General features: G+C 52.2%; 1 protein-coding gene across 3 annotated transcripts; it reads left to right on the forward strand.

Annotated features, from left to right (window-relative positions):
* BAHD1 (bromo adjacent homology domain containing 1) lies at window positions 1-23,407 on the forward strand. 3 transcript variants are annotated; one of them, XM_011354907.2, is made up of 7 exons: window positions 1-66; window positions 14,552-15,991; window positions 17,757-18,139; window positions 19,148-19,307; window positions 19,694-19,770; window positions 20,571-20,671; window positions 21,142-23,407. In XM_011354907.2, the coding sequence occupies exons 2-7, from the start codon at window positions 14,566-14,568 to the stop codon at window positions 21,329-21,331; spliced, it is 2,337 nt and encodes a 778-aa protein (XP_011353209.1). In that variant the 5' UTR covers window positions 1-66; window positions 14,552-14,565; the 3' UTR covers window positions 21,332-23,407. The 3 variants fall into 3 exon arrangements, with proteins under 3 accessions (XP_011353209.1, XP_011353211.1, XP_011353210.1); XM_011354909.2 differs by having other exon boundaries at window positions 20,580-20,671; XM_011354908.2 differs by lacking the exon at window positions 1-66 and adding an exon at window positions 254-332 and having other exon boundaries at window positions 21,142-21,957.

Consider the following 23,407-nt stretch of genomic DNA (forward strand, 5'->3'; position numbering starts at 1 on the left):
CGCCGGATTCCAGCCCGGCCGGGGCCTGCGGGCGCCCAGAGCCGCGCCGTCCGCGCCGCCGTCCCGGTGAGCCAAAGGCCGGGGTCGAAGAGGGGGGAAGGGGCGAGCGGGCGGGAGGGAGCGAGCGAGGAAACGGACGAGTGAAGGGGAAAGGACCGGCCGCCCGTCAGCGCGCCCCACCGAGCGCGCCGCGCCGCCGCCCCCGCCAGCTCGGGAAGGGACGGACGGACGGACGACGCGAAGCAGGTGCGGCCGCCCGCTCGCTCGCGCCGCCTCCTTCCCCCGGGTTCAGCGACACGGTCCCGCCATCGGGGAGCGCGGCACGCCTCGAGGTGACAGCCCCCCGGGACAGCCCTCTTTGCTGGTCGGGGGCGGGGTGGGTGGCGGCCTCAGGGTGGCAGCTCGGCCGGGCGGCGGCGGCGCGGGCGTCCCGGGCCGCGGAGGGCGGGAGGACGCCGGTTGTTTCCTCGCAGCGGCGTAGCCAGCTCACCTCCGAATGCGCGGGCGGCGAGGCCCCGGCCCCCCCTGCCGCGCCCCCTCCCCCCCCACTTCGCGCCCCCTCCCCCATCGCGGTCCCCGAGGCAAGGGGCCGAGTCTGGGGGCGGCGCCGCGGGATCGCCCGCTCAGGGTGGGGGGCGCCCTCCCGCGCTGGGAGCTGACCGGTTATTGCTGGATGGGGGGCAGGGATGGGGGCCGCGCTGGGGCGGGGGGTAGTGTAGACGACCGGATCGGGCTGAGAGGAAGGGAGGCGCCGAAGACGGAAGGGAACCGGTTCGAGAAGCGAGTGTGGGCCGCGGGAGGCCCGGCAGGGACCGTGCAGAGTGGCGGCCGAGTCCGAGGTGGGGCGGGGGGATCGAAGTTGTCAGACCGCCTCCAAGTGACAGCAGGACCCCGTGCTCGCTGCCCGGCCTGGTCTTGCCCGGCCCGGCCCGCCGCCGCTCCTCTAGGGCCGGGGGCCGGGTCAGGTCGGGCCCGAGGGGCCCGCTCGGCGTTGAAGAGCCGGACAAAGGCGGCGCCGGAGCGGGCGCAGGTGGTGGCGTCGGGGAGGGGAGCGGGTCCGAGCCACCCACCCCGAGGGGCGGGCGACAGTGCCGGACTCTGCCCCGGGGATTGCGGGGGCCGGGGCGCCCGCCGGGAGGAGCTGCGGCACTGGTTCATCGCTCCGGCCGCCGATCGCGGCTCTGGGAAGAGTGGGGTCGACCCGGCCAGGTTGGAGGGGCAGAGGGTTAGAGGTGCGAGTGCACATCGTGGGCCTGGCCAGTGATGACCAGGTTGCTGGACTTACGGAGGTGACGGTCCGGGGAGATGTTCTAGAGTCTACTAAAAATAAGGGGTTTCAGCAAGCAGTCTGCCCACGGCAGAGGTTTAATTCCACTGGGGACATCTCCCAATCGCCCATTGTAGACAGTTTTAAGAGAGCAGAGACCAATAGAATTGGAGATTAGGAGACACCCTTCAATGTGGGCCAGCAATCCGTCCACAACTGCCTTTAGCACTTTTATTCAACCAGAGAAGGTACTCACGTAGGGAAATACAAAGCTTAGTTTATAAATCCAGGCAGGAATTTAATGATTAAATAAAAAAGGTTTTCAGTCTTTTTACTTTGTGCCACCTGAGAAACTTTCCTCCCTACCTTCTCCACCCGCATGTCTTCCGGGGGCGGGGGGGAAGAGAAAAGGGCCCCAGAGGGACCACATGTTCTAGAGGGACACCACTGTCCTTGGCCAGCTGGAGGACACGTGGGAACCAGTGGTTCAAGCTGTGACTGCCTCTAACCCCATTAGTGATCAAACTCTATGCTAGAATGCTATTTTCCCGTTTTTAAAAACCCATTCAGAGCTCTTGTGCCCCCTCATATGACACCGTAATGAAAGAGATGGGAGCACAAAGACAGGGAGACTCAGGCTATTTAGAATGGGGACTTTTGCTGAGATTCTGGATTTAAGTCACACCTCAGGAAGGTGCTGTTTAAGAGCTGCTCCCAGCTGTGGTTGGCTGTAATCTCACTCTGGGCAAGCTGACGTTAGCCTTGCCTTAGTATGGGCATTAAGTTAATTCATGGTCACCCACCAACCCCCTCCACAGGAGGGTCTAGACCCACCCCCAGCTGGGTGGAGTTGAAGCTTGTGGGAGACTAAAGTTTGTTTGGAGAGAACTAACTTTAAATTGTCTAAGATTCAGAGAATGATGAATCTAAAGGCCCTCATCCCTTCTCTGGGGCTACACAGTATGTGATTTCTTTTGGTGGCAGTAAGAATGGGTGACCTGGTCTGGCCACTGGAATACAAAGGGGAATTACCAAAACAATAGTTTCCCTCTTTGACAGGCTGTTACCTGGCAGGAGTCTCATGTCAGTCAGATCAAGTGTTATAAGAGAGTTTGCTCTAGAGAGTTTAGCCAGTGAAGAGGTTCGCTATCGCTCTCTCTCACTTTCTCTTTTTTTGTCTCTCTCTCCTTTTTTTCCTTTCTGTTGCCTTGCTGTCCCCATGTCAGGCCTGCACTGTTGTCATGGCCCCTCTTCCCCTCCTGCTTCCTCTGGTTCTGATCCAGTCTGTACACAGCTGCTAGATCATTCTTCCTAAAGTACTTCTTCCCCCATGGCACTCCTCTATTCACAAACTTGCAGTGGCTTTCTTTTTCCCACTGACCAGAGACAGTTCCTCTTTGACTCTCCCCTATCCGTACAATGCCCATTCATGTCCCTGCATCTTTGCTTCTGCTGCTTTCCCCAGTTGTCTCCAATTGAGGTGCCTTTTGCTTTCCTCTCCTCCTGCCCAAACCCTACACATCTTTCCTCTTGGGCCACTCCAGGCCAACATTGCTTGCCTCTGTGATTGTGACCCTGAATTTTACGACATGGTGTCATCTTGAGAGGTTTTATGGGTTGAAAGTTTCTAAAGGACAGGGACAGTACAAGTGTTAAACCTGTGTGTGTGTGTGTGTGTGAGAGAGAGAGAGAGACAGACAGAGAGAGAGACAGAGAGAGAGACAGAGAGAGAGAAAGATGGGGCGGGGGGAGAGAATATTCTAGGATTTTTGGTAGAGTGCTGTATACATTGTTTAGTTTGATGAATAAATACAGTTGAGTAGGAACAGAGGGGAAGCCTTCCCTTCTGCTTCCCCAGAAATGCTCAGTATGGAGTCCTTGGTGGTTTCCAACCTTTTCTGTCAAAGACATATAGATGAGGCATGTTTAGGGTGCTTTAGCCTGGGAAACATGAAATTTAGCTACTATTTCTGATATTCTGGCTGGTGAAGAGTCTGTCTTGTGAATTGCTCACATGACACCATATAGACATGAATTGGAAAAGGGCTGTAATCCTGTTTTCCTCCTACCCCACCAGGCCACTCTCCACCCGGCTTTGCTGCTCTTATGCAATTTTCCTTGTTGTCCATGCTAACTGAATCCATATGTTTTATCTCTTCTTAATCCCGGGTGTAAATGAGGGAGAAAACACTGTTCTGAGAAGAGAAAAGGAAAAGATTGCTAGGCCTGGCCCATGGATGGGACTTTGGGGACTTGCGTTGGAAGAGGTGTTTATAGGGGCATCACTGATGATCACCCCCACACTGGACCTATCAGAAAGGAAAGCTGTGATTCCAGCTCTCTTGGAACTTCTGTTTTTGTTTACCATTAACCCTGGACCATGAGGGAAATGGGAAAGAGGACTGGTGACTGGTTTGCGTCTAGGCAGTGAAAAAATAAATTCTACATTCATCCCATTTCCCCCAAATCTCCCTTTTGTGCCCCAGTTTGATGATTAATGGACCAGCATTTCCCTTCTAAGTGAGAAGGCCACCCCTCACAGTTGCCATGGCAATGTAGACCGCTCCCTGTCAATTAAAAAAATCTCCACTACTCTCCTGGCTTCCACTGTAGCAGGAGACAAGCTACCTCAGAATGTAGCTCCTGGGCTCTCCTCAGCTGCTCAGGCGGGTGTGCTAGAACATAGTCCTTCCTCTCTTTCTGGGGTTTGCCTGAGTTCCTTCACCCTGAGCAAGTAGTGCCCCTCTTGGATCTAGCAGTCCCCTGAAACAGTTCTATTAAGAAGCAGAGAAAATTACTATTTTTTAATTCATCTGTCATGCAATTTAAAAACCAGAAAGAGCCCTCTTCTATCTTTTACTTTCGAGTTTAAAAAAAAAAATCCCCCTCCATGCCATCTCTGCTATGTAAAGGTATAAGTTGGGGAGCATTTTGACAGCCATAAAGGAAGTTTTAGTAAACCAGGAAGGAATTCAACCTGTCAACATACTTATTTCACATTGGAGTTCTATGGGGATTTTCAGTTTATTTTCATTCCTCCCCACCTCTCTGTCCCAGCATTCAGGAGGACTTGCGTGTTTTCATTTTATCTGTTCTTATTCCTCTTGGCCTTGCTTCGGCAACATCTGGCCTCAGCACCCTGTCGCAAGGTGAGTCATTAAAGAGAAAAAATCTTAAGGGAAAAAAGTCTCTGGAATTGAGAAGTAGCCTGTGTTGAACTAAGACTGCCAGCTGAAGCTGCCAGGTTTATGGAGCATTATACAAATGGCCCCAACATTAAAGGGCCTCCTTTTTATGAATGGGTTGTGAAGAATGTAAATAAAGCAGCATCTCTCAATGGGGAAGCATTTTACACTAGCAGTACTACCCCAGCCCAAGTATTTATGGGAATTTGCTAGCACAGTCTGGCAAGACTCACTTCCTTTGTGAACTTGCCATTGTGCCGGGGACTTTGGGGGGATAAGGAGAATGTGCTTCATATTTAGGGCAGACTGAGCACTCGTGCTCTGCAGGTCTCTGGCCTTGACTTGATGGGCCAGCTCATGGCGAGGAGTGCCTGTTAATCTTGAAAAGATGAGAAATACAGAATGTAGTCAAGAGCTCCTGATGATTAGAAGCATAGGCTCCTGACACCTGGGGTTCTGAGATTCTGCAGCTCCTGACCCTTCAGGCTGCATCAGCTTCTCCAGGACAGGGTACAGGGAGGACCTGGATGATGAAATCTGGCCTGGTTTTATGAGAGGCACCTAACTGGAGTAAAATGGACTGGTTTGAATTTCATCTCCTTTATGTTTCCCTTGCCCACCTCCTGGTATGGCCACTAATGAGCAGTAAACCAGCTAACAGGAGGAGGAGGAAGAGCACTGGTGATAGGGAGGCTGCAGATGGCTGTTCTCGGCCAGAGAAAGCTGCTGAGCACCAGCAGGGCCTTAAAGTTTCACTGGGGGGATTGGCGCCCTACCCTAGGCAACTTGGTCTAGAAGCTGGGGACCAGAGGACTGGGTTTGGTGAGCAGGCCTCAGAGCAAAGTCACATCCAGGACTTCGTGTTGTGTCTTGGGAAGGATTTTCATATATCCCAGTGAGAAACACCTGCAAGCATGGTTGGTTTTCACCTGATTCAGCGTCTACCCCCCTCCCGCACCCCCCCACACAAAAGATAAATAACATTGTTCTTGAGGTCCTCTTCAGGTACAGTCCATCAGGAATAAAAGAATGAGTTTATCTCTCAGCCTTTCTGAGATCTGAAATGGGAACTTTTTTCTGAGGCGCCATGACTGAGGTACCTGAATGAAAAAATGACAAGTGATTCTTCTTAGTTAACAGTGTGGATGTCGGCAGGAACTTGGGGTCTGTATCTTTTTTCTCATGTCAGTTTCTTTTCTAGTGGATTGCAGGGGCAGGGCGCAAGGTACTTTGACCACCCTGTCCTCTTTTAAGGATATGAGACCTGTTGCGTTTCTGCTTTTCCTCACCTGGGGATCTCACCTGGAGTGGTGCTCACTGCTCCGACTTCTGGTCCATTTCTATTCCTGTTTGGGCCCCCTACCCTCCCTAGATGCAGCTCTTTTTGCTTCCTGCCTGCAGAGGAAGAAGAGGTGGCCCACTCTTAGGCTCTTCTTCAACTGCAGCTACCTGCCTCAGATGAGGAAAATTCAGTTTTTTAATCACGTTTTTATCTGGCCAAGTGGTTTAGAGGTGAATTATTAGTTTTTAGAGGAAGTTTATAGAAATCATAAGATATCAGGGTGCTGCTTGATGTCAGGCTATCCTGACGAGTATGCCAGAAGGGAAGATTCACATTTTCACTATAGCCCCACCTCAGAAGTGTGGGTCTGTCCCCCGCTGTGTGCCTAGAGGGATTCACACAATTTGGACATAACGTAGAAAAGAATTATAAAATTGATGAAATGACTATAAGAGATGATTTTCAGAGAAAATTGAAAGGACTTAGATTTATTTGGCCCAAAGAGAGGTAGCCAAGGGCCAGTTATGCTCTGTCTTTGAACATTAATATGGTTGTTTGGAGTGTGACCAAATTTCAGTCTTCATTATAGTTCAGGCTAGAGGAAAGATATTTTACCTGCTTCAAGAGATGTGGTTAGATGCGTGGGGGTAGTCTAGACTTTTCTGGATTTACTGTAAAATCATGACAAATCTTTGAAGTTCTTAACCGCTTTCTAGGACATAAAATGGGTTTGTTTCAAAAGTGCATGTTAAGAGTTTACTGGGAACTTTGAGCAGGCTTTTCCGTAGAAACAATTTGTAAAATAATGTTTATGTTCTCTGGCCAGCCCACTGATGTCATTCAGTTGGAGTACGTTTTCAGTTCCTTTGTGGTGGAAAATCAGGAAAAATTAATAATGTGTTAATGCCAATAATTAAATCAACACAGAAAAAAAATGTGCAAGTTGTTGGTCTGACCCAGCAGCTGTCTTGTGTTGCAGTGGGCATGTGGGCTTTGGGACTGACCGCAGATGCCCCACCTCTACTCTCGACAGCACAGGAGTATGGTCAAGTTGCTTTATCTACCTCTCTGTACCTCTTTTTTCTCCTTTTTTGGATGAAATGATAACTACCCCATGAGGTAGTTGTGAGAATAAATGAAAGTGAATCTAGTGTGCTTAGGGTGACACTGGGCACATAGCAAGTTCTTGACAAACATTAGCCATCTCGTTAGAGTAGAAGCCTCTGTGGTAGATCAAGAATTCTCTACCCAGGATCCTTATGAGATTTGAGAACTAACAATGCTAACTCTGGTTCTTTGCTGCTGAGTTTACCTAAATATCTGTGACATTGTTTTGTCTTGATATAAGTATGCCTCTAGTGCCAACCTTGCTTGCTTAATGGTTTGAGGTACGTAGAATGAGAAGAATATTTTCCTGAGATATCTGGGTAAGTTGAGAGAGAGAAGAAAGAGGATGGTAGTTAAAGAGGGTTGTGCTGTATAAATATGAGATTTCCTAAAGTAGCCCTATTGAACTGTTTTACATTGAAGAGGGCATGGTTGACTTCCGAGGATGAGGGAGAGTTTGGGGGTCAGAGTTCTTTGTCCTGGGCTCCAAGTAGTGCTATCAATCTAGGGTAGAAATGGTATATGGGGTGGGGCAGGCGGGCAGATCTTTATTCATTCAGTAAGCTCTTATTAAGCCCTGTGGATGGGATTTAGTGGTAAGGAAGGCAGAGCCTGCCTGTCTCCATAGAGCTTGCATCCTAATGAGAATGGCACTAATCAATTAGGTATGAGATATTTGGGTTTGGTGCCTATAACTCTGGTAGGGACTGCCTTGTGGTTCTGCCTGTGCTGGTGGAACATTGAGAAGGCCGGGTCTTGGGTCTTGTTCCTCCTAAATGGCTGGATCATTCAGGAAGTTAGCACTCTGCTGGGGAGGCTGAGGGCGGAGCTCTCATCCAGCCTGGCTGGCCAGTTTCTTATGTTCAGGACAAGAGATAGCAGCACCTCCAGTCTTGGCTAGCCATCTTAGATATCTCAGTTGCTGGTTCCTGGAGTTTCCTGGTGGTTGAACCAACACATATCCTTCGCCACTCCTGGGCAGGTACCTGGAGCAGGCTGATGAGCTATTGTCATGTTTTTTGAGGAATGGTACATCAATGACATGAGGTTTCCTCCTGATTCTGCTAAGGGCCTGTTGCTGAGCTTTGGTGAACCCAGCCCTATTCTTGTGTTATTTCTTCCACACTGTTCACTGCCCAGAACAAATAGGTCCTGTTCCAGGAAATTTGTTTCTGGCTCAGCCTGGGCACTATGGAGTCTGGGTGGTAGGATCTGAGGGAGCCCTAGCCTAAAACTCCATTGTCCTCAGCCTGGAGTTATCCTACATGGAAGCAGTAGGGTTGAGTCTGAGAAAAGGTACATTTGTCTTCTGTCTCAAGACTTGAGCTTTTGTCTGTTGTCCCTTCCTGCATCTAAATGTTCTGAAGTGATTTCTCAATGCTGCTCACTCCCCACTGGGCTTTTGTTCCCTCAGTACACCTGGCATGAAGGTGGCCCTCAGTAAGAGTCTGAATGAAGTCCTGGCTCAAGAGTGCCCTCTGCGAAGCCACCTTGGAGCCAGAGCTCTCTCCACCAAGCTCCGAGCACTCCATTACAGCCCCTATCTCACTTTCTTGTCCTGTGTTTTCCTGTTAGCCCAAGCTCCAAACTCTTTGTCTTTTGTATTTCATTTTTTTTCAGCACTTAGCCTAATACTTGACATGTAGGGGGAAAGAATGAGCTTGTATTGAGTACCGGTTGTATACAGGCACTCTGCTAGGCCTTTGACACACATTCCTATTTAACTTGATTCTCATAACAACCTTGCTGTTTAGACGAGGAAACCAAGGCTCAGAGAAGATCAAGGCAGTGACCCAGCCCACTTAGGTTTAGCAGTTGCACAAAGTGACTTCCAACCCCATGTGGGTCTCGCCTTCGCTGTGTTGAGCTATGGCAAGGGACCAGCAAATGTTGGCTGGCTGAGCAAAGGTCACAGAAGTACTCTATGCCTGGGAATGAGCAGCGGGTGCTCTGGCTTAGCTGGAGCCATGCCTGCAGGTACAGGTCTACCTCTAACACACAGGAGCCGTGCACTGGGAAGAAGCTAAGAGAAGGCAGATTGCTTAACATAGGGGCATGCGCCTTTAAAGAAAGCCTGTAAAGACTAGTTTTGTGTTGCCCCTGATTACCTCCTAATTTGTCAGGTTGGAGTTTCTTAAAGCAGAGCACTATTGTATGACTAAAATACAATGCTTTCTGCTCACTGCCCTCTCAGAGGTCTGTGTGGATATACTGACTTCTAGATCTGAGGGGTACACTGTCTCTCGCTCTTAGCCCCCTGTGAGAAGGGCCTTGCTCTAACATTAGGGCACTCGCGGTTTTCAGTGAGGAGGAGATTTTGCCAGCTCTATCGTTAATATATTCCTGTACTTAATTGCAATTCTAATATAAAATGGGGGGAATCTGCTTTATTATAGTCTGAGTTAAAACTCCTCTCCCTCCCCACTGAGATTAGTGTTCTTTTACAGTTACAAGAGGGAATGCCTGGATTTGCATTTGCAGCCAGCATTAAGTGGAGGTTCTGGATGCTTGGGTGCAGCTCTGGGCCTTTGTGTCAGGGCTTTCCTGCTGGAATGGGCACAGTGGACAGGAGTAGCTAAAGGCGGGGCTGGCCATGCCCCAGACCCAGGTTGGGTGGGTATGGACCTTCCCTGCAGGGCTACTCCCTCCTCTCTCAGCTCCCTTGAGCTTTCACTGTGAAGTGTAAGCAGCAGGTGGACTGACAGGCCGAAGGTAGACTTGGTGCCTTCTGGGGGTACACCCACCTCCTCAAATGGCTGCCAGTCCTGAGGGCAGTCTATAAAACAAGCTGTGTTCAGAAGAATCAAGTCAGTTCCCTTTGGTTGGGTGCCCCATGCTTCCGTTTGTAGGATCCCAGCCTAATTGTGGAGTTGAATGGAGAACCTCCAGTGAATGAGTTTGAATGGGCATCATGGAGGTGGGGCAGTGCCCCAGGGCTTGAGCTCTGAGTTGTGCTGGTGCTGACCGGGACTTCTGGGTGGGGGGCGGGGGTGGGGGGCTGCAGGGAAGCAGCAGTCAGATGGCCGAAAACAGGCAGAACATAAGCCCTCTGACCCCATCCTCTAGGCCTTTAGCATCTGAGGAGTTCACTTTTCACTGTAGAGTTGAGTGTTTCTTAGAGGCATGGAGCTGCTATTTAGGGTCTTTTGGGATACTGTTTCTGTCCCTGCCTTCTCACCGCGTTGTATACTGAACACCTCACACTGGGTCCTGCACGGCAAAGGAGCAGCGTCTCCATCTTTCCCTGGGGTTGACACTTGGGTGTTTTCGGTGGACTGGTAGCAGAGCAGAGTTCAGGCGCAGTCCGGGTTTTCAGATTTCTCACAGCAGAAGTTGGCTTCCCAGCCACTCTGGGCTCCTACTGTAGGAGAACTGCCCAGGAGGAAGACAGGCTGCCTGCATCTGTCTGTGGGTCTGGAATAGAGGAGTGATGTTTGCGCCCCTGACTCTTATCCTGCTAGGCTCTTCCTGAACAGTGACTCTGTCATCCTTACCACCACTCTTAAGGAAAGTTCACTTCGATACATCCATTTTAGATAAGGAATCTGAAGTTTAGAGAAGTTAAGTAAGTTGCCATGAGGGCAGGGCTGGCATTTAAATTCATGTCTGCCTGACTCAGAGATTTGGTTCTTTCTGCTTAACAGCTCTTGGAGATTCAAGAGATACAGCTACATCTCTTTATTGGGCATTATCATAAGAATCTCAGCAGCTTCACCTCTTTGTTTTCCCATGAAATTTTATCAACTAAATTTAAGTGGGCAGGTGCCTGCCTTTGTGCTCTTGCTTTTTTTCTCTGATAGAAGATTCAAGAAAGTCAGTGCTCATGAGAAAGTATTATTCCTTCAGAGGAGGAGGGAGGGAGGTTATTCCAAGAGAGATTTGCAGAGGACGGCGGTGTTTAACTCAGTGCCAATTGTGTGGCAAAGTGGCTTGGGTCAGGGCCCTTCTTGGCCCTCACCCAGGTGACCATCAAGTCTCTCCTTACCTAAGACTTCCCGAATATTCCCCTCCAATTAAAATAAACCAGAAAGCCTGAAAAGCAAAATTTAAAATGCAGTGTGTAAGAGAGGTTTTAAGAAGGGCAGTAGGATCCCTGAGTCTGGAGGTGGGGGAATGTGGCCTAGAGCTGGGTGCATAAGAGAAGAGCAGTGGCCAAGGCTAAGGCCATCTTCTGCTTGCGGAGAGATCTGGGCTTGACCTGCCTGTCCAGGCCCCACCCTGATTTTCCTCAGTGGTGCCCACACTTTTTCAGGCCTCTGACCCTCCCTTGCACGCAGTACCTTGGGTATGCTCCACCTGTGCTGGTAGAGGTGGAGGTACACAGTGCCGCTGCAGCTTGAAGGGTAAAAAGACAAGTCCTCCCTCCCTTTCTTCTTCTGTGGAGATAACTTCCCCTATCCCTGGGCAGGCTGAGGCTGCACCGAAGCCCAGACCCTGCCTTAGCACTCTTGCTGGACCTGATCTCCAACTTGATTTTGAGACCCGATGTGCCTGGGGGCTGAGATGACCTGTTGACTGTCTTTAGAGTACACTTGGGATTTTGGATTCAACATTTAATTTGCTGGTCTTTGGCCTGGAGAAACCACCAGTGCCACTATCCTCCATGGCAGTAATATTCTCTGGGGAATCCCTCCTAGGAACCTTCTCCTGAGGGGGCCAGGTCTACCTGTGCCTGGGAGGACAGGGCATCCCAGAGAAGAAGAGGGTAATGCTGAGAGAACCCAGGCACCCTTGTTTCTTGGCAGTGGTAGAAGTTCTTGGTTGAGCTGGTGTATAAATGGGAGGGACAGGATAGCAGGAGGACTGGCAAAGCTGGTATGGGAACCAAGCCTACTGCTTTCCAGGATCTTCTTTCCCCAAGGAGCTGGGCCTCCTCCGACAGGCTGGGAGCCCCCTCTCCACTCAGCCCCACCCTGGGTGGAAAAGCTGCAGCAGAGGTTCTCACATGTCTAGCTTCAAAGCATGACTCAACACTTGCTCTCCTCAGTTTGGAGTGTAGTGAGGCAGGCAGCAGAGCCCCTAGCCTCTTCTCAGGTTGGTAAGTGACTGTTGCCTTAGGCACCACATTAAAGCTATGAGTTGTTTTGCAATGGGCTTCTGATGGCCTTGGGTGTATTTGGCGGGTGGTAGGATTTGGCAGAGTCTGGGGAGACTAGCAGGAGGCTCTTAACGCCTGATTTGAAAATGTGACTCGCCCTCTGTGATTTAGAGGCTTCACTGAGAGTCAGCTGGATAGTCAGTTCATCAGCCCAGGGCCAGTGAGTGTCCCTGAGGGACTAGAGGGCTGAATGGGAGATGAAAGAGAGATACTCTACTGGGAACAAATTCCCAGGTTCTCAAGCCAAGCTTCTGAAAGTAGAAGGCTCCCCTCTCAACCTCTTCCTGCTTGAGACCTTCTGCATGTTTTGAGGGAAGGACTGAGTAGGGGGCAAGTGTTCCAGAATCCCAGGACCATCCATCCATGAAGCTAGTCCACTAGAAAACTGTGTGCAGGGGAGCAGGCCAGTCAACCCAAGCTAAGAGCTCTTTTGCGCTTTTACTTACTGGGCCAGAAACCTCTTTTCCCTGTCCACCCCCTCCTTGTTCTGTTCCTGTGTCCTTAAAGGCCACAAGCCCAGGTGATCTCAGCCTTGGCCTCCAGCCATTCCTACGCCTGACTCCTGATAGCTTGGGGCCTGTCGAGGGGCTTTGACCTCTGCTCAGATGTGTGATCTGTTCACTCTTCTCCATCTTCAGGCCCTTTGGGGAAGGTCTGGGCCTAGGCTTTCCTAGGAAGTACAGATAGGATTCTTGTCGCTGCTCCTCCACCTCCAGCACAGGGGTGCCCTGCATTTGAGAAAAGGGCCTGTGGGTTGTAAGCAACTGGGATGCTTTTGAGAGTGAAAGGATGCATTGCTCATTAGTATGCTGAGCAAGCAGGGATGGGTGGTCACCTTGATTAGAAGCTGGAATCTTAGGGAACCTAGCAGATGCCTGGGATTTTTTAGGAGTTCTCTCTGTGCTTTAGGAATGAATGGATTTACCTTCTGTGACTCTGTGTCTTGCCTGGGGCCTGGTCTCTGGGTAGTGGCAGGTCCCTGCATGGGGCCAGAGGCCAGAGCAACGCCTGGCACGCTGCCTCCCTTTTCCAGTTTTCCACGTCCCCTCTCAGGAGTGAGGGACACCCACACTGCCCTCATCCTGGTTTTCCGAGCATTCTGTCTCAACTATTGCAGCACGTCTCAGGAAAGAAGGTAGCCAGTGACCCCAGCCACTGGCCCAAGGCCACAGGACCTAGCTGGGAAGGGCTCTGGAATCCCTGGGAGCCCTCAGGCCTGGGATTTTCAGGGTTAAACCTGGCCCAGCAGGATTGCTCTCGGCTCCTTGGGTAAAGTGAGTGTGAATAACAATAGCAGTGGGGAAATTAAGCTGGAAAGCCTGGGCCTGCTTGGGGGTGGGGGGTGGTCCACAGGGTACCAGCCACCTCTGGTACCTTATTTGGCAGCACCTTGCTTTGGGTGGTAGAGTAGGTAGAGTGAATAGCTCAGTAGTCTCTGGCCACCAATCTACCCCACCCCCAGTTCATCACTGCCTTGGCTATATCAGCTTCTAGCATACAGCCAGCTCTGGCCTCTCTCATTCAGGATGGGGAAGAGGTAAAGGGCAGGCACCCCAGGTGTATGTTGGTGGTTTGTGTGTGGCAGGGGTGGGATGCAAAGTAGGGGATGATGCCTGGTTATGAGCATTTTCTGTCAGGGGCTCTGGGTTTCCTAGCACCGCTGCCATTCTGGCTCCTGCCTGGAATTATTGCCTACTAAGAGGGAGACCTGAGGAATAGAGCAGGACTAACAAGGCAGCCCCTGGTTAGGCCCGAGTTCTTCTCTCTCATATTTCCTTTTCCCAACTCTTTGTGGCTGGTGGGACGTTAAAGATGTACCTCATGTAGAGTATGGCCCCTGGGTTTCCTATCCAGAAATGCTAGCCCCAGCTTTACCTACATCCCTTCCCCAGGCACTGGCACTATTTAGGCTGCCCTCTTCTGGAATCCCATGAATAAAGCTGGGTCTGGCTCCTAGCCCTGGCTGAGACCTCCTTTGACCACGGGCTCCTCAAAGCCAGGCCTTCACCCTTCTGGGTCTTTTCTAGCAAGTCCCAGGTATAACTGTCCTGCTGTACATGCTGGGCAGGTCGTCATCACAGGCTGGACTTTGCCTCCTCTGCAGCCCAACAGGCAGGTTCCTCATCTCACCTCCATACTGTCCTCCTTTCATCCTGTGGCCAATCTCAGAAGCCGCAAGATGAGGGAGGAGGGTTGGTAATATTTTTGAAGGAATAAATAGGCTCCCACCACCCAAGCCCCCGTTCTGGCTGGGTGTCTTCAGAGCCTCCTCCCAGCCTGTGATGAGTATGTAGTGGGAGAAGAACAGCAAGAGAGAACCAAGAGTTTTACCCCCAGCTTCTTCTGTCTTCTGACCTTGGGGTCTGCATTGCTCTTTAGGCTCTCTAGAGCTTTAGTTCAAGGGGCCCTAGGCTAAAAGAAGAGCAAGGCAGTTCGTCCTTACACAGCTGCCAGTACCCTGACCCCATTGGACCTTTGCACTCCCAAGAAAATCCAGGCTGGAGATGGGATGAAGATAGGCCAGAGATACTACAGGTAGGGCTGGATGGGCTGCAGTCGGGGAGAAAGCAGGCAGAGTGAGCTTCTCTCATTACCTGCCTTCTGTCTTACAGATTGGCTATAATCCATGACACACACTCGGAGGAAGTCCCTTCCCTTGTTGAGTTCTGGCCCCACTGGCCGCCAGGAGCCCCTGCAGATGGAAGGCAATAGCATGGAGCAGGAGGCGGAAGGTATGGAGCCAGGAATGCCTGAGAGCCCAGGGCACCTCACAGGGCGCCGCAAGAACTACCCTCTGCGTAAGCGCCCCTTGGTTCCTGAGAAGCCCAAGGCCTGCAAAGTGCTGCTGACCCGCCTGGAGAATGTGGCCGGACCACGGAGTGCAGATGAAGCTGATGAGCTGCCCCCTGACCTGCCCAAGTCCCCTAGCCCAGCCCCTTCCAGTGAAGACACTGGCCTCACCCAGCCCCGCAAGCGGCGCCTGGCCTCCCTAAACGCCGAGGCCCTTAATAACTTGCTGCTGGAGCGGGAGGACACGAGCAGCCTGGTGGGCAGCCGACGTAGCCGAGGGGGAGACCCCCACCGCAGCCGGGACCGTGACCGGGCCACTGGGGGCTGGTCTTCCTCCAAGAAACGGCCCCGGCTGAGGGACCTCGGCGGAGGAAGTCGGGACCTGTCCCCAGAGCCAGCACCAGATGAAGGTAGCCGTCGAGATGGTGACCTAGCTCCCAAGAGACTGGCCAGCCTGAATGCAGCTGCTTTCCTAAAGCTGAGCCAGGAGCGGGAGCTACCCCTGCGGCCACCTCGTGCCCACCCAGAAGTAGATGGGCGCTCCACTGAGCCACCAACGCTGAAGGCCCCAAGGCCAAAGTGGGCCAAGGTCAATGGCAAGAACTATCCCAAGGTTCGGCAGGGGCCCAACTCCGGGGAGGCTGTAGGTCCACTAGGCTGGCAAGGGTGCCCCGAGGAGCCATGGCTATCTGCCACCCCTCGTGGGCCATCCAGCCAGCCACCTTACCGGCAGCCTCTGAGCCAGGCTCTGGAGAGCCCCTTGGGTCTACGCCCCCATCTGCCTCTGCTGATGGGTGGGCAAGCAGCCCTGAAGCCGGAGCCTGGGCGCCCAGGAGAGGAGTCACCTGCCCCCAAGCAGGAACTGCATCAACCCTCTTTTCCCACACCCCAGCTGTCCCTCCTGCCGATGCCTGGCAACCCTGCCGACTACAGCGGCCTGTGTGGTCGGCCTGAGCTCACTGCACTAGGCAGCGTCTACCTATACTGCCAAGATGGGCTGCAGTGTGGGGGCTATTCTCCCTGCCCCATGCTCCCTGAGGGTAAGCTGTCCCCAGTGGCGGCACCTACCGAAGGGCTCCTCTTGGCCCCGAGACCAGTGCCCACAGGCACCCCTTTCCAGCACCCTCCTTGGAGCTCTCGCTACTGCTCCAGTGGGGAAGCTGGAGTGAATGGCTACAGCATCTGTGAAATGTTACCCCCTTCTCTTACCCACATCGGCACTACCTGTGGCGGCTGTTCCTACAAAATGCCTTTTGCAGCAGGTAAGCCTTCCTGGGGGTGGGATGTACCAGGGAGTCTCTGAGACATGGTATTCTAAGAGGTTGGGTCGTGGAACAAGGTGAGGCTCCTTGGGGTTTAGGTACTGCAGAGAAGGTAGGGGGCTTTGAGAGGGGAGGACTCCCCTCATTTTGTACCCCAGGCCTAGGAGCACTCCCAGGAAGTGGGCCCATGTTTAGCTCTTAACAGCCCTCTTCTGTTCCTGCTGTCTATGGAGTTTTCTTGGCCTGGCAGGCAGGTAGGTAGGTAGGTAGCATTGTGCTAGTAGAAGGGGTAGGGAAGGCTGTTTGTTTCTCTCCATTGGGATGCCGTGCCCAGTCTTAGACTGTTGAGTAGTAAGTTAGATATTGAAATTAGGGTTTTTGCCAAGATCTTCCCATGTCCCTTCTGCCCTCCTCAAGGAAAGCTAGAATTCCTTACTTTCAGGAGCCCAGACCATCTGCATACTGGCAAAAGGTAAGCATTCATGGGAAAGAGTGGGGGGGTTACCAGATCCAGTAGCTGGTGCCACCTGTAGTAGGACGGCTTCTTCCTAGCCATACAGGCTTTGAAAGAGAAGTAGTGCCCAGAGTTAGCATCACTTTGCTAGGGGTGGATGGGTGGGTACACTCTGAGAACAGACAGAGTTCCCTGGCACAGACGGTGCTCTCAGGGCCTGTGGCTTTGGTGTCCGCCTTCCTGGCAAGACCTAGACACCTGAGAGGCTTGTGCTGTACACTCAAATTGGCAGGAGTGTCCTCACATGCCTCTTTGGGCTCCCTTCTAGGCTTCCTGGTAGAAATGAGGTGACCAGAGCCATCCTGGTCGGCAAATCTGCCTTGCTTGTGGTGAAATGAGGGGCCAGGCCTTCCCAGGGCTCTCCCCTCCCCCACAGTCCTCCTTATAGGGGTCTATAAAACAACTTTATAGACCAGTTGACTGGCCAGACTGGTTTTCAGATTCTGGCGTGAGTTGGAGCTCTAGGAAATGAGAACAGGCTTCTTCCTGGGCTTTTCCTCCTCTTTTGTATCACTCTCCAAATCTAGACACACAACCCGTGAGATCCAAGACTCTTACCCACTTGCCCCTGGTGTTTACACCAGTAAACACCATGTGCTAGGCACTGTTCTAAAGCACTTCACATATGGGAGCCCACATGGCATGTAATTGAGCATAGACTGTAGAACCAAACTGCTTGGAGCGAAATGTTCTCCACTTCCCTAGCCACGTGACTGTGGGACAAGCCAGTAACTACTACATGTCTCATTTTTCTTAATTGTAAAACGAGAATAGGGTTGTTATAAGGTTGAGATGAGTTAATGCACCAGTTTTTTAAAAAAAAAAAAAACTCAGGACAGACTACATGATAGTTGCAACTACTATTTCCATTGCAAAGCGCCGAAAGGTAAAGTAACTTGGCCTGATGTTACATAGCGAATCAGTGTCAGGTCTGGGAATCATATCCTCGGCTGTCTGATTCCAGCTCCCCTGCTCCTAAGCACTATGGAAGCCTTGGAGAAGGTTAAATCAAAGCTAGAGAAGCTGTTCCCATTACCCACCCCCTTCTTTCAAGCTAGAAAGAGAAATGGAGATGTCTGTGAGCCAGTCTCCAAGGTCAAGAAACACCCTTGGCTAGTCACTCTGATGGTCCACCTTAAAGGCCCCCAATCTGACCCACCTGCCACTTAGAATTAGGAGCAGACTCTGAAGAGCTTGGGGGAGGTTACTGTTTGTCCTTATCTGCCCTGACTCCCTCTCTCCTTTTTCCAGAAGGCTGCAGGTCCCTGGGCCAGCTGGAATTTCCTCTCCCGGAAGCTGGCCACCCAGCCTCACCTGCCCACCCCCTCCTGGGGTGCCCTGTGCCCAGCGTGCCACCTGCAGCAGAGCCTGTCCCTCATCTTCAGACACCCACCTCGGAGCCCCAGACAGTAGCCCGTGCATGCCCTCAGAGCGCCAAGCCTCCTAGTGGCTCCAAGTCAGGTCTGCGTACAGGTTCCAGCTGTAGGCACACTGTGAGGAGCAAGGCTGCCCGCAGGCCAAGTCACCCCAAGCAACCACGTGTCCAGCGCCCACGCCCTCGCCGCCGTCGACGCCGCCGCACTAATGGTTGGGTTCCTGTTGGAGCTGCTTGTGAAAAGGCTGTCTATGTCTTGGTGAGTGTCAGCTCTTAGCTGATGGGTAGAATGGGTGTGGCATTGAGGACATAGGACCTGTAGTGAGATATGCGGATCCCAGGAACCCCAGCTCTAGCTATACTGCGAAGCGACAAGGGGCTCCAGTTCATTTGTGCTCCAGGAACCAAGTATGCTGGCCCAGCCTGCTCCCCCAGCCCCTACTGATCCTATACTGTCCACCTTGGGGAGGTCAGGGCACGCATACAGTCACAGCTGGTGGCTACCATCTCTGTCACTGACACTCAGAGGGGCTCTCTGAAGTGTCTTCATCTCTCATTCCTTCTCATGCTGTTCCTTCTGTCCTGGATTATAAAATGGACTTTTGTGGAGGCTTTTTGGATAAATTTGTATAGGGGAAATTGAGATTAGGCAGAGAAAATCAGTGATACAGAACCATCTGGGATGATGAAAAGAATGTCAACTAAACTTTATTGAGCACTTCTTAGGTGTCAGAAGCAAGCTAAGCACTTTGCATGCATTATCTGCTTTCATCCTCACCACTACCCTATGAGGTATGTACCCTGTGTTCCTGTAATTATCCTCAATTCACAGATGAGGAAACCGAGGCTTAGATTAAGTAATTTGCCCAAGGCTATGCCACTTGGCAGTGGTGATTTAAGGGTCAAACCTAGACTGTCCCATTAGGAAGCCTGAGGACCTCCCCAGTGTTGAGAGTTCGGAGTGAGAGAGCCAGCTGTTGGGGTATGGTGGTCAAGAATGCAGCCCAAGAAGCTTTGGGCCACTTTCCCACCCTTGTTCCCATTTCTTATCCTTTCTCCAACCATGAGGACCCCCATCCCATCATGCCCCTGAAAGCCAGGCTTAGGGAGAAGGGGCCAACATGTAAATTCCTTCTGCAGTTTCCCATTCGAAGTGGTTTTTATTGCCCTGAGGAAAATAGAGAGAGGGTGTCATTTGTTCCCTCCCTCCATCTTCATTTTGAGTGGGGCCTTACAAGCCTGTTTGTATCATTGGTTTGTTGCTCAGGATGAACCGGAACCAGCCATCCGAAAGAGCTACCAGGCAGTAGAGCGGCATGGAGAGACCATCCGAGTTCGGGATACCGTCCTCCTCAAGTCAGGCCCACGAAAGACATCCACACCTTATGTGGCCAAGATCTCTGCTCTCTGGGAGAACCCCGAATCAGGTACCCCCTGTCTGAAGTCTGACCTGGCACTGTTCTTGGCACAGTCTGTCTTCTACTTAGCCAGGGTCTATCTTTTGCGGAGGGCAGCAGGCGGCCTTGTAACTGGATTGCATCAGCTCATTAACCTTTCCAGTCACAAGGACCTGGACACCTGTCCCCCTTCCTCACCTGTCAGTGCTTTTCCCCTCTTCTTCCTCCATGCTTAATAGCATTCCAGGCCACAGAATGCCAGGCTTGGCCTGAGACAGAGGACTTGGGTGGTTGGAACCTGCAGGATTGGCCCAGCATTAGAGATGGATGAGCCTCCAGGGCAGGTGGCCAACTTGCCTGCCTAAGTAACTCTGGGGTTGCCAGCTCAAGTCATGATTGCTTCTCTTGACCCCCAGGAGAGCTGATGATGAGTCTTCTGTGGTATTACAGACCAGAGCACTTACAGGGAGGCCGCAGTCCCAGCATGCACGAGGTGAGCTGCCTGGCAAATGGGTAGGGGAATGCAGGGGTGGCAGAGGGGTGAGGTCGTGGCATAAGAAGGTGGTTTGGGAAGGGCAGCTATGGGCAGTCAAGTCCCTAGACTTGTTACCTGTGATGTCAGAGAGCCTGGAGAAGGGCCTGGAGAAGAGGTTTCAGCCTCTTTTCCCAACCGTGCCCTGGTTCATGTTTCAAAGGAAATAGTACTCAGTCTTGAAAGGGGGGCAAAAAAGGAGCCTTTGAGGGCAGGGGCTGCCAGAATGGGAGCAAGTAGATGTATCCTCCTGGTGACAGGAAAGGGGAGGTGAAGCTGCACACCTAGTCCCCTTTGACAATGTCTGCAGCACGAGAGGGAGATGGAAAAGGACTCCTAATACCTCTTTGTACTCTACCCAGTGGTGTGCTAAGAGTAGTAATGCCCCCAGGGTGTGGTCCCTTCTCCCCAGTCCGGACTCCCTTTTACTCTGGTTTCCCTCACTGGGACTTTCCAGTAGACTTTGATCAACTCTTCTCTCCTCCCCTGGGCTGGCTGGGCAGGCAGGGGTGGGGGTCAGGAAACTAATGACCGGCTGGAGGAGGCACCTGGCTTCTCCAGAGTAGCATGGAACCTGGGAGGAATGCCTTGGGGTGACAGGTGGCAAGCAGTTAGACTCACATTTCTGGGAAGCTCTCTGGCTTTCTAAGCACTAGTTGGAGTTAGGTCAGGAGTCTCAGGGGGGTTAATGTCCACCTTGTTCCTGGAGTTAGATGTTTCCAACTTTGGTAACTGATCTCCTCCTGCTCCGTGCCTTTGAGCCTTTGCAGAATGAAGTCTTTGCATCAAGACATCAGGACCAGAACAGTGTGGCCTGCATTGAGGAAAAATGCTACGTGCTGACCTTTGCTGAATACTGCAGGTGGGTGGTGCCCTGTGCCTCTGGCTAGCCTCTCCCCTCAGACCCCCCAGGGCTGTTTGTGGGCTGCCTATGACCCTCAAAGGGATCTTACTGAGCCTTACCTCCCAGAACTTTCTTCCTTACAGCCTGCTTTTACCATTTGATTTTTTTTAGAAGAAAATAAATTGTTGCCTGTCTGAGGTAGAATGGTTGGGCAGAGTCGGGGTTATTGTACTGCTCTTGGAGAAAATCAAGAATTGGCAGGTGGTCAAGAGGGAGGCTCTAGCAGGTGTGGTTCCCCAGTGACAGAGAAAGTAAACTGGCAGTTGGCAGAGAGGGTGTAACCCCTAGGACAGGGATGGAGGCAACACAAGCCGTTGCAGGGATAGGAGGAGACGAGACATTCTCACTCTCTGGACCTGTCCAGAGAAGGAATTGGAATTCCTGCAAAGGTGGTTTTGATAAAGACAGTGGACGATATGTCGTCGCAGATTCTGTGCCATGGCCAAGCGCCGAGGTGAGGGCCTCCCCAGCCGAAAGACAGCACTGGTGCCCCCCTCTGCGGACTACTCCACCCCACCACACCGCACAGTGCCGGAAGATACGGACCCTGAGCTGGTGTTTCTTTGCCGCCATGTCTATGACTTCCGCCACGGCCGCATCCTCAAGAACCCCCAGTAGCTGCCTCCTGCCCACACTGGGGCTGCCCATGGGCAAGTTGGGGCTCAGGGCAGGGGGCACTGCTTGAAGCACAGCACTTGGTTAAGGGGCCACAGGGGCCTGAGGTTGCTGGCCTGTGGTTCTCTTGGGGGGAGGGCAGGGGTCCCTATGAGTTTGGGCCCCAGGGGAGGGAAGGGGAGGCCAGGATATAAGAAAAGCATCATAGCCCTCAGCTTGGCCCAGGGTACCTCTCTGTGGTCCGTGGGTGGAGACTCCTGAAGAAGCAGTCTTCCCTGATGCTGAGCCAAGCCAGAGGGGCATGGGGCCCGGGGGGGTGGGGGGAGGTCTTTCAGGAACCAGGCCCAACAGACCTTTCTTTAGCCTCCCCTGGGCCCTTCAAGAGGGAATGGGAGCCAGCTTTACCTCACCCACTGTGACCCACTGCTTCCCTATCAGCCTAGGACCAGGCTCTTTCAGATTCTAGTATAGCTCTGAGCCCATTCCTTTAAGGCATAGAGAGCCAGAGTCTGGTTTCCAGAGCATCGACTTCCTATTCCTGGATTTGGGGCCTTTCCCTGGTTTTCCTCCTTGGCCCCTGCAGTAGCCCTTGGTGCTGGGACAAGTTACCCGGCCCTCATTGTCATGGGTGTGGCCCACTTGTGGGAGTCAGCTTCCTGTTCACCTCCTGGTGAGGGGCCACCCAGCAGGTCTGGCTTCCCAGAAGTTAACTGATCAACATGCTGTTTATCATGTCTGGGAGGGCAGAAGGGAGCTGGGAAGGGGTGGGGGGGCAGGGGGCAAGAAAAATTGCTACCTGATTTATTGAAGACTTTCTCTTGCCTTATACTTGGAGGTTCTAGGAAACCTCTTGCAGAACTTCACACAGGACTCTTCAAGCCACACCCACCTGAAATCAAACCAAAGGAGTGCTGTGGCTCCCCTTGCCCTGCCACCCCTGACCCTTTAGTCTTTTGTAGATTGCACTAATTTACATCCCAGCGAGAATCAACACTGTATCAGTTCACAGACCTGCTGAGCTGCAGCCACTCTAGGAACTAAAGACTGAATTTCCAGTTTGTTCCTGTTGCCCAGGGGCCCTGTCTTCACCTCATGCTGCTCCCCCAGAGTAAATTAGGAGGCTCAGCTCCTTGTCGTCCTGGCCAGGACTAGGCCCTGGCCCTGGGGTTCTCTGCAAGGGGGCTAGAACAGCCTGGTTCTTTCCTATTTGTACCAAAGAGGAGCATGGTAGGGAGGAGAGGAGCCCCATGTGGCTTGGGCCTGGTGCTGGGAACCTGCTCTTGAGCACTTCCACAGGGCACATACCCTTGGGGAGCAGGAGCCAAGGAGGGTAGCACTGGGTCGTCTTCCCCCAGAGAGGGGCAGACACCCAGCAGGCTAAGCAGATGGCACCGGATGAGGATAGTCAGGCAGGGTCTGCAGAAGAAGGTGGAAGTGAATGCTGAGTACTTCCAGCAAGCCTGTCGCTGTGTTGTCCTTGAGAAAACGGGCCACTCCTACATGGTCATTGGGATGGGGGAGGCCTGGAGGCTTCAGAGGTAAATTTACATGGGAAGCCCAAACCCGAAGAGAAGGGACTCAGGTTCCCTTGTATGGAATAAGCTGTTTGGAGGAAGGTATCAGTCTGGGGCTGGGGGGTGTGCAGTAGGAGAGGTTGGTAGAGTGGCTGTGGGGACTCTGGAGAGCCAGCCGTGGAGCCTGTTCATTCCCAGGGTGCTGGGCCCTTGCTGCCAAGGAGCCTAGCCTCACCCAGCAGGAGAGAGATCAAGGCCCCTCCTCCCAGGGTCTGCTGCCCAGAACTTAAATGCTTTTGAAATCTCTTAGATGTTGAAATATTTTTTCGAACCTGAAAATGCAGCTGGTAGAATTTCAATGGAAGCATAATTCATGTAAAATATATTTTAGTTGATATTTTGTAAAATGCACTTTTTGTGTGTGTCGACCCCGGTTTCTCAGATCTGTATTTCAGTGTTTACAAGGGAGGGAGGACCTTTCCTCACCTCCCTTTTGACAGAGATTAGAAGTACTTCTTTAAGAAAAAATAAATTTGAGAAATTGTATTGATTTAGAAAAGGATTA

Source organism: Pteropus vampyrus, unplaced genomic scaffold, assembly GCF_000151845.1.
Source record: "Pteropus vampyrus isolate Shadow unplaced genomic scaffold, Pvam_2.0 Scaffold19, whole genome shotgun sequence".
NCBI lineage: Eukaryota > Metazoa > Chordata > Mammalia > Chiroptera > Pteropodidae > Pteropus > Pteropus vampyrus.

What these genes read in the sequence shown, in the direction of transcription:
- BAHD1 (XM_011354907.2), top strand. Translation starts at nt 14,566, where the DNA reads ATGACACACACTCGGAGGAAGTCCCTTCCCTTGTTGAGTTCTGGCCCC. An exon ending in CAAAATGCCTTTTGCAGCAG is followed by an intron (nt 15,992 to 17,756) that starts GTAAGCCTTCCT and finishes TCCTTTTTCCAG; the next exon opens with AAGGCTGCAGGTCCCTGGGC. An exon ending in CTGGGAGAACCCCGAATCAG is followed by an intron (nt 19,308 to 19,693) that starts GTACCCCCTGTC and finishes CTTGACCCCCAG; the next exon opens with GAGAGCTGATGATGAGTCTT.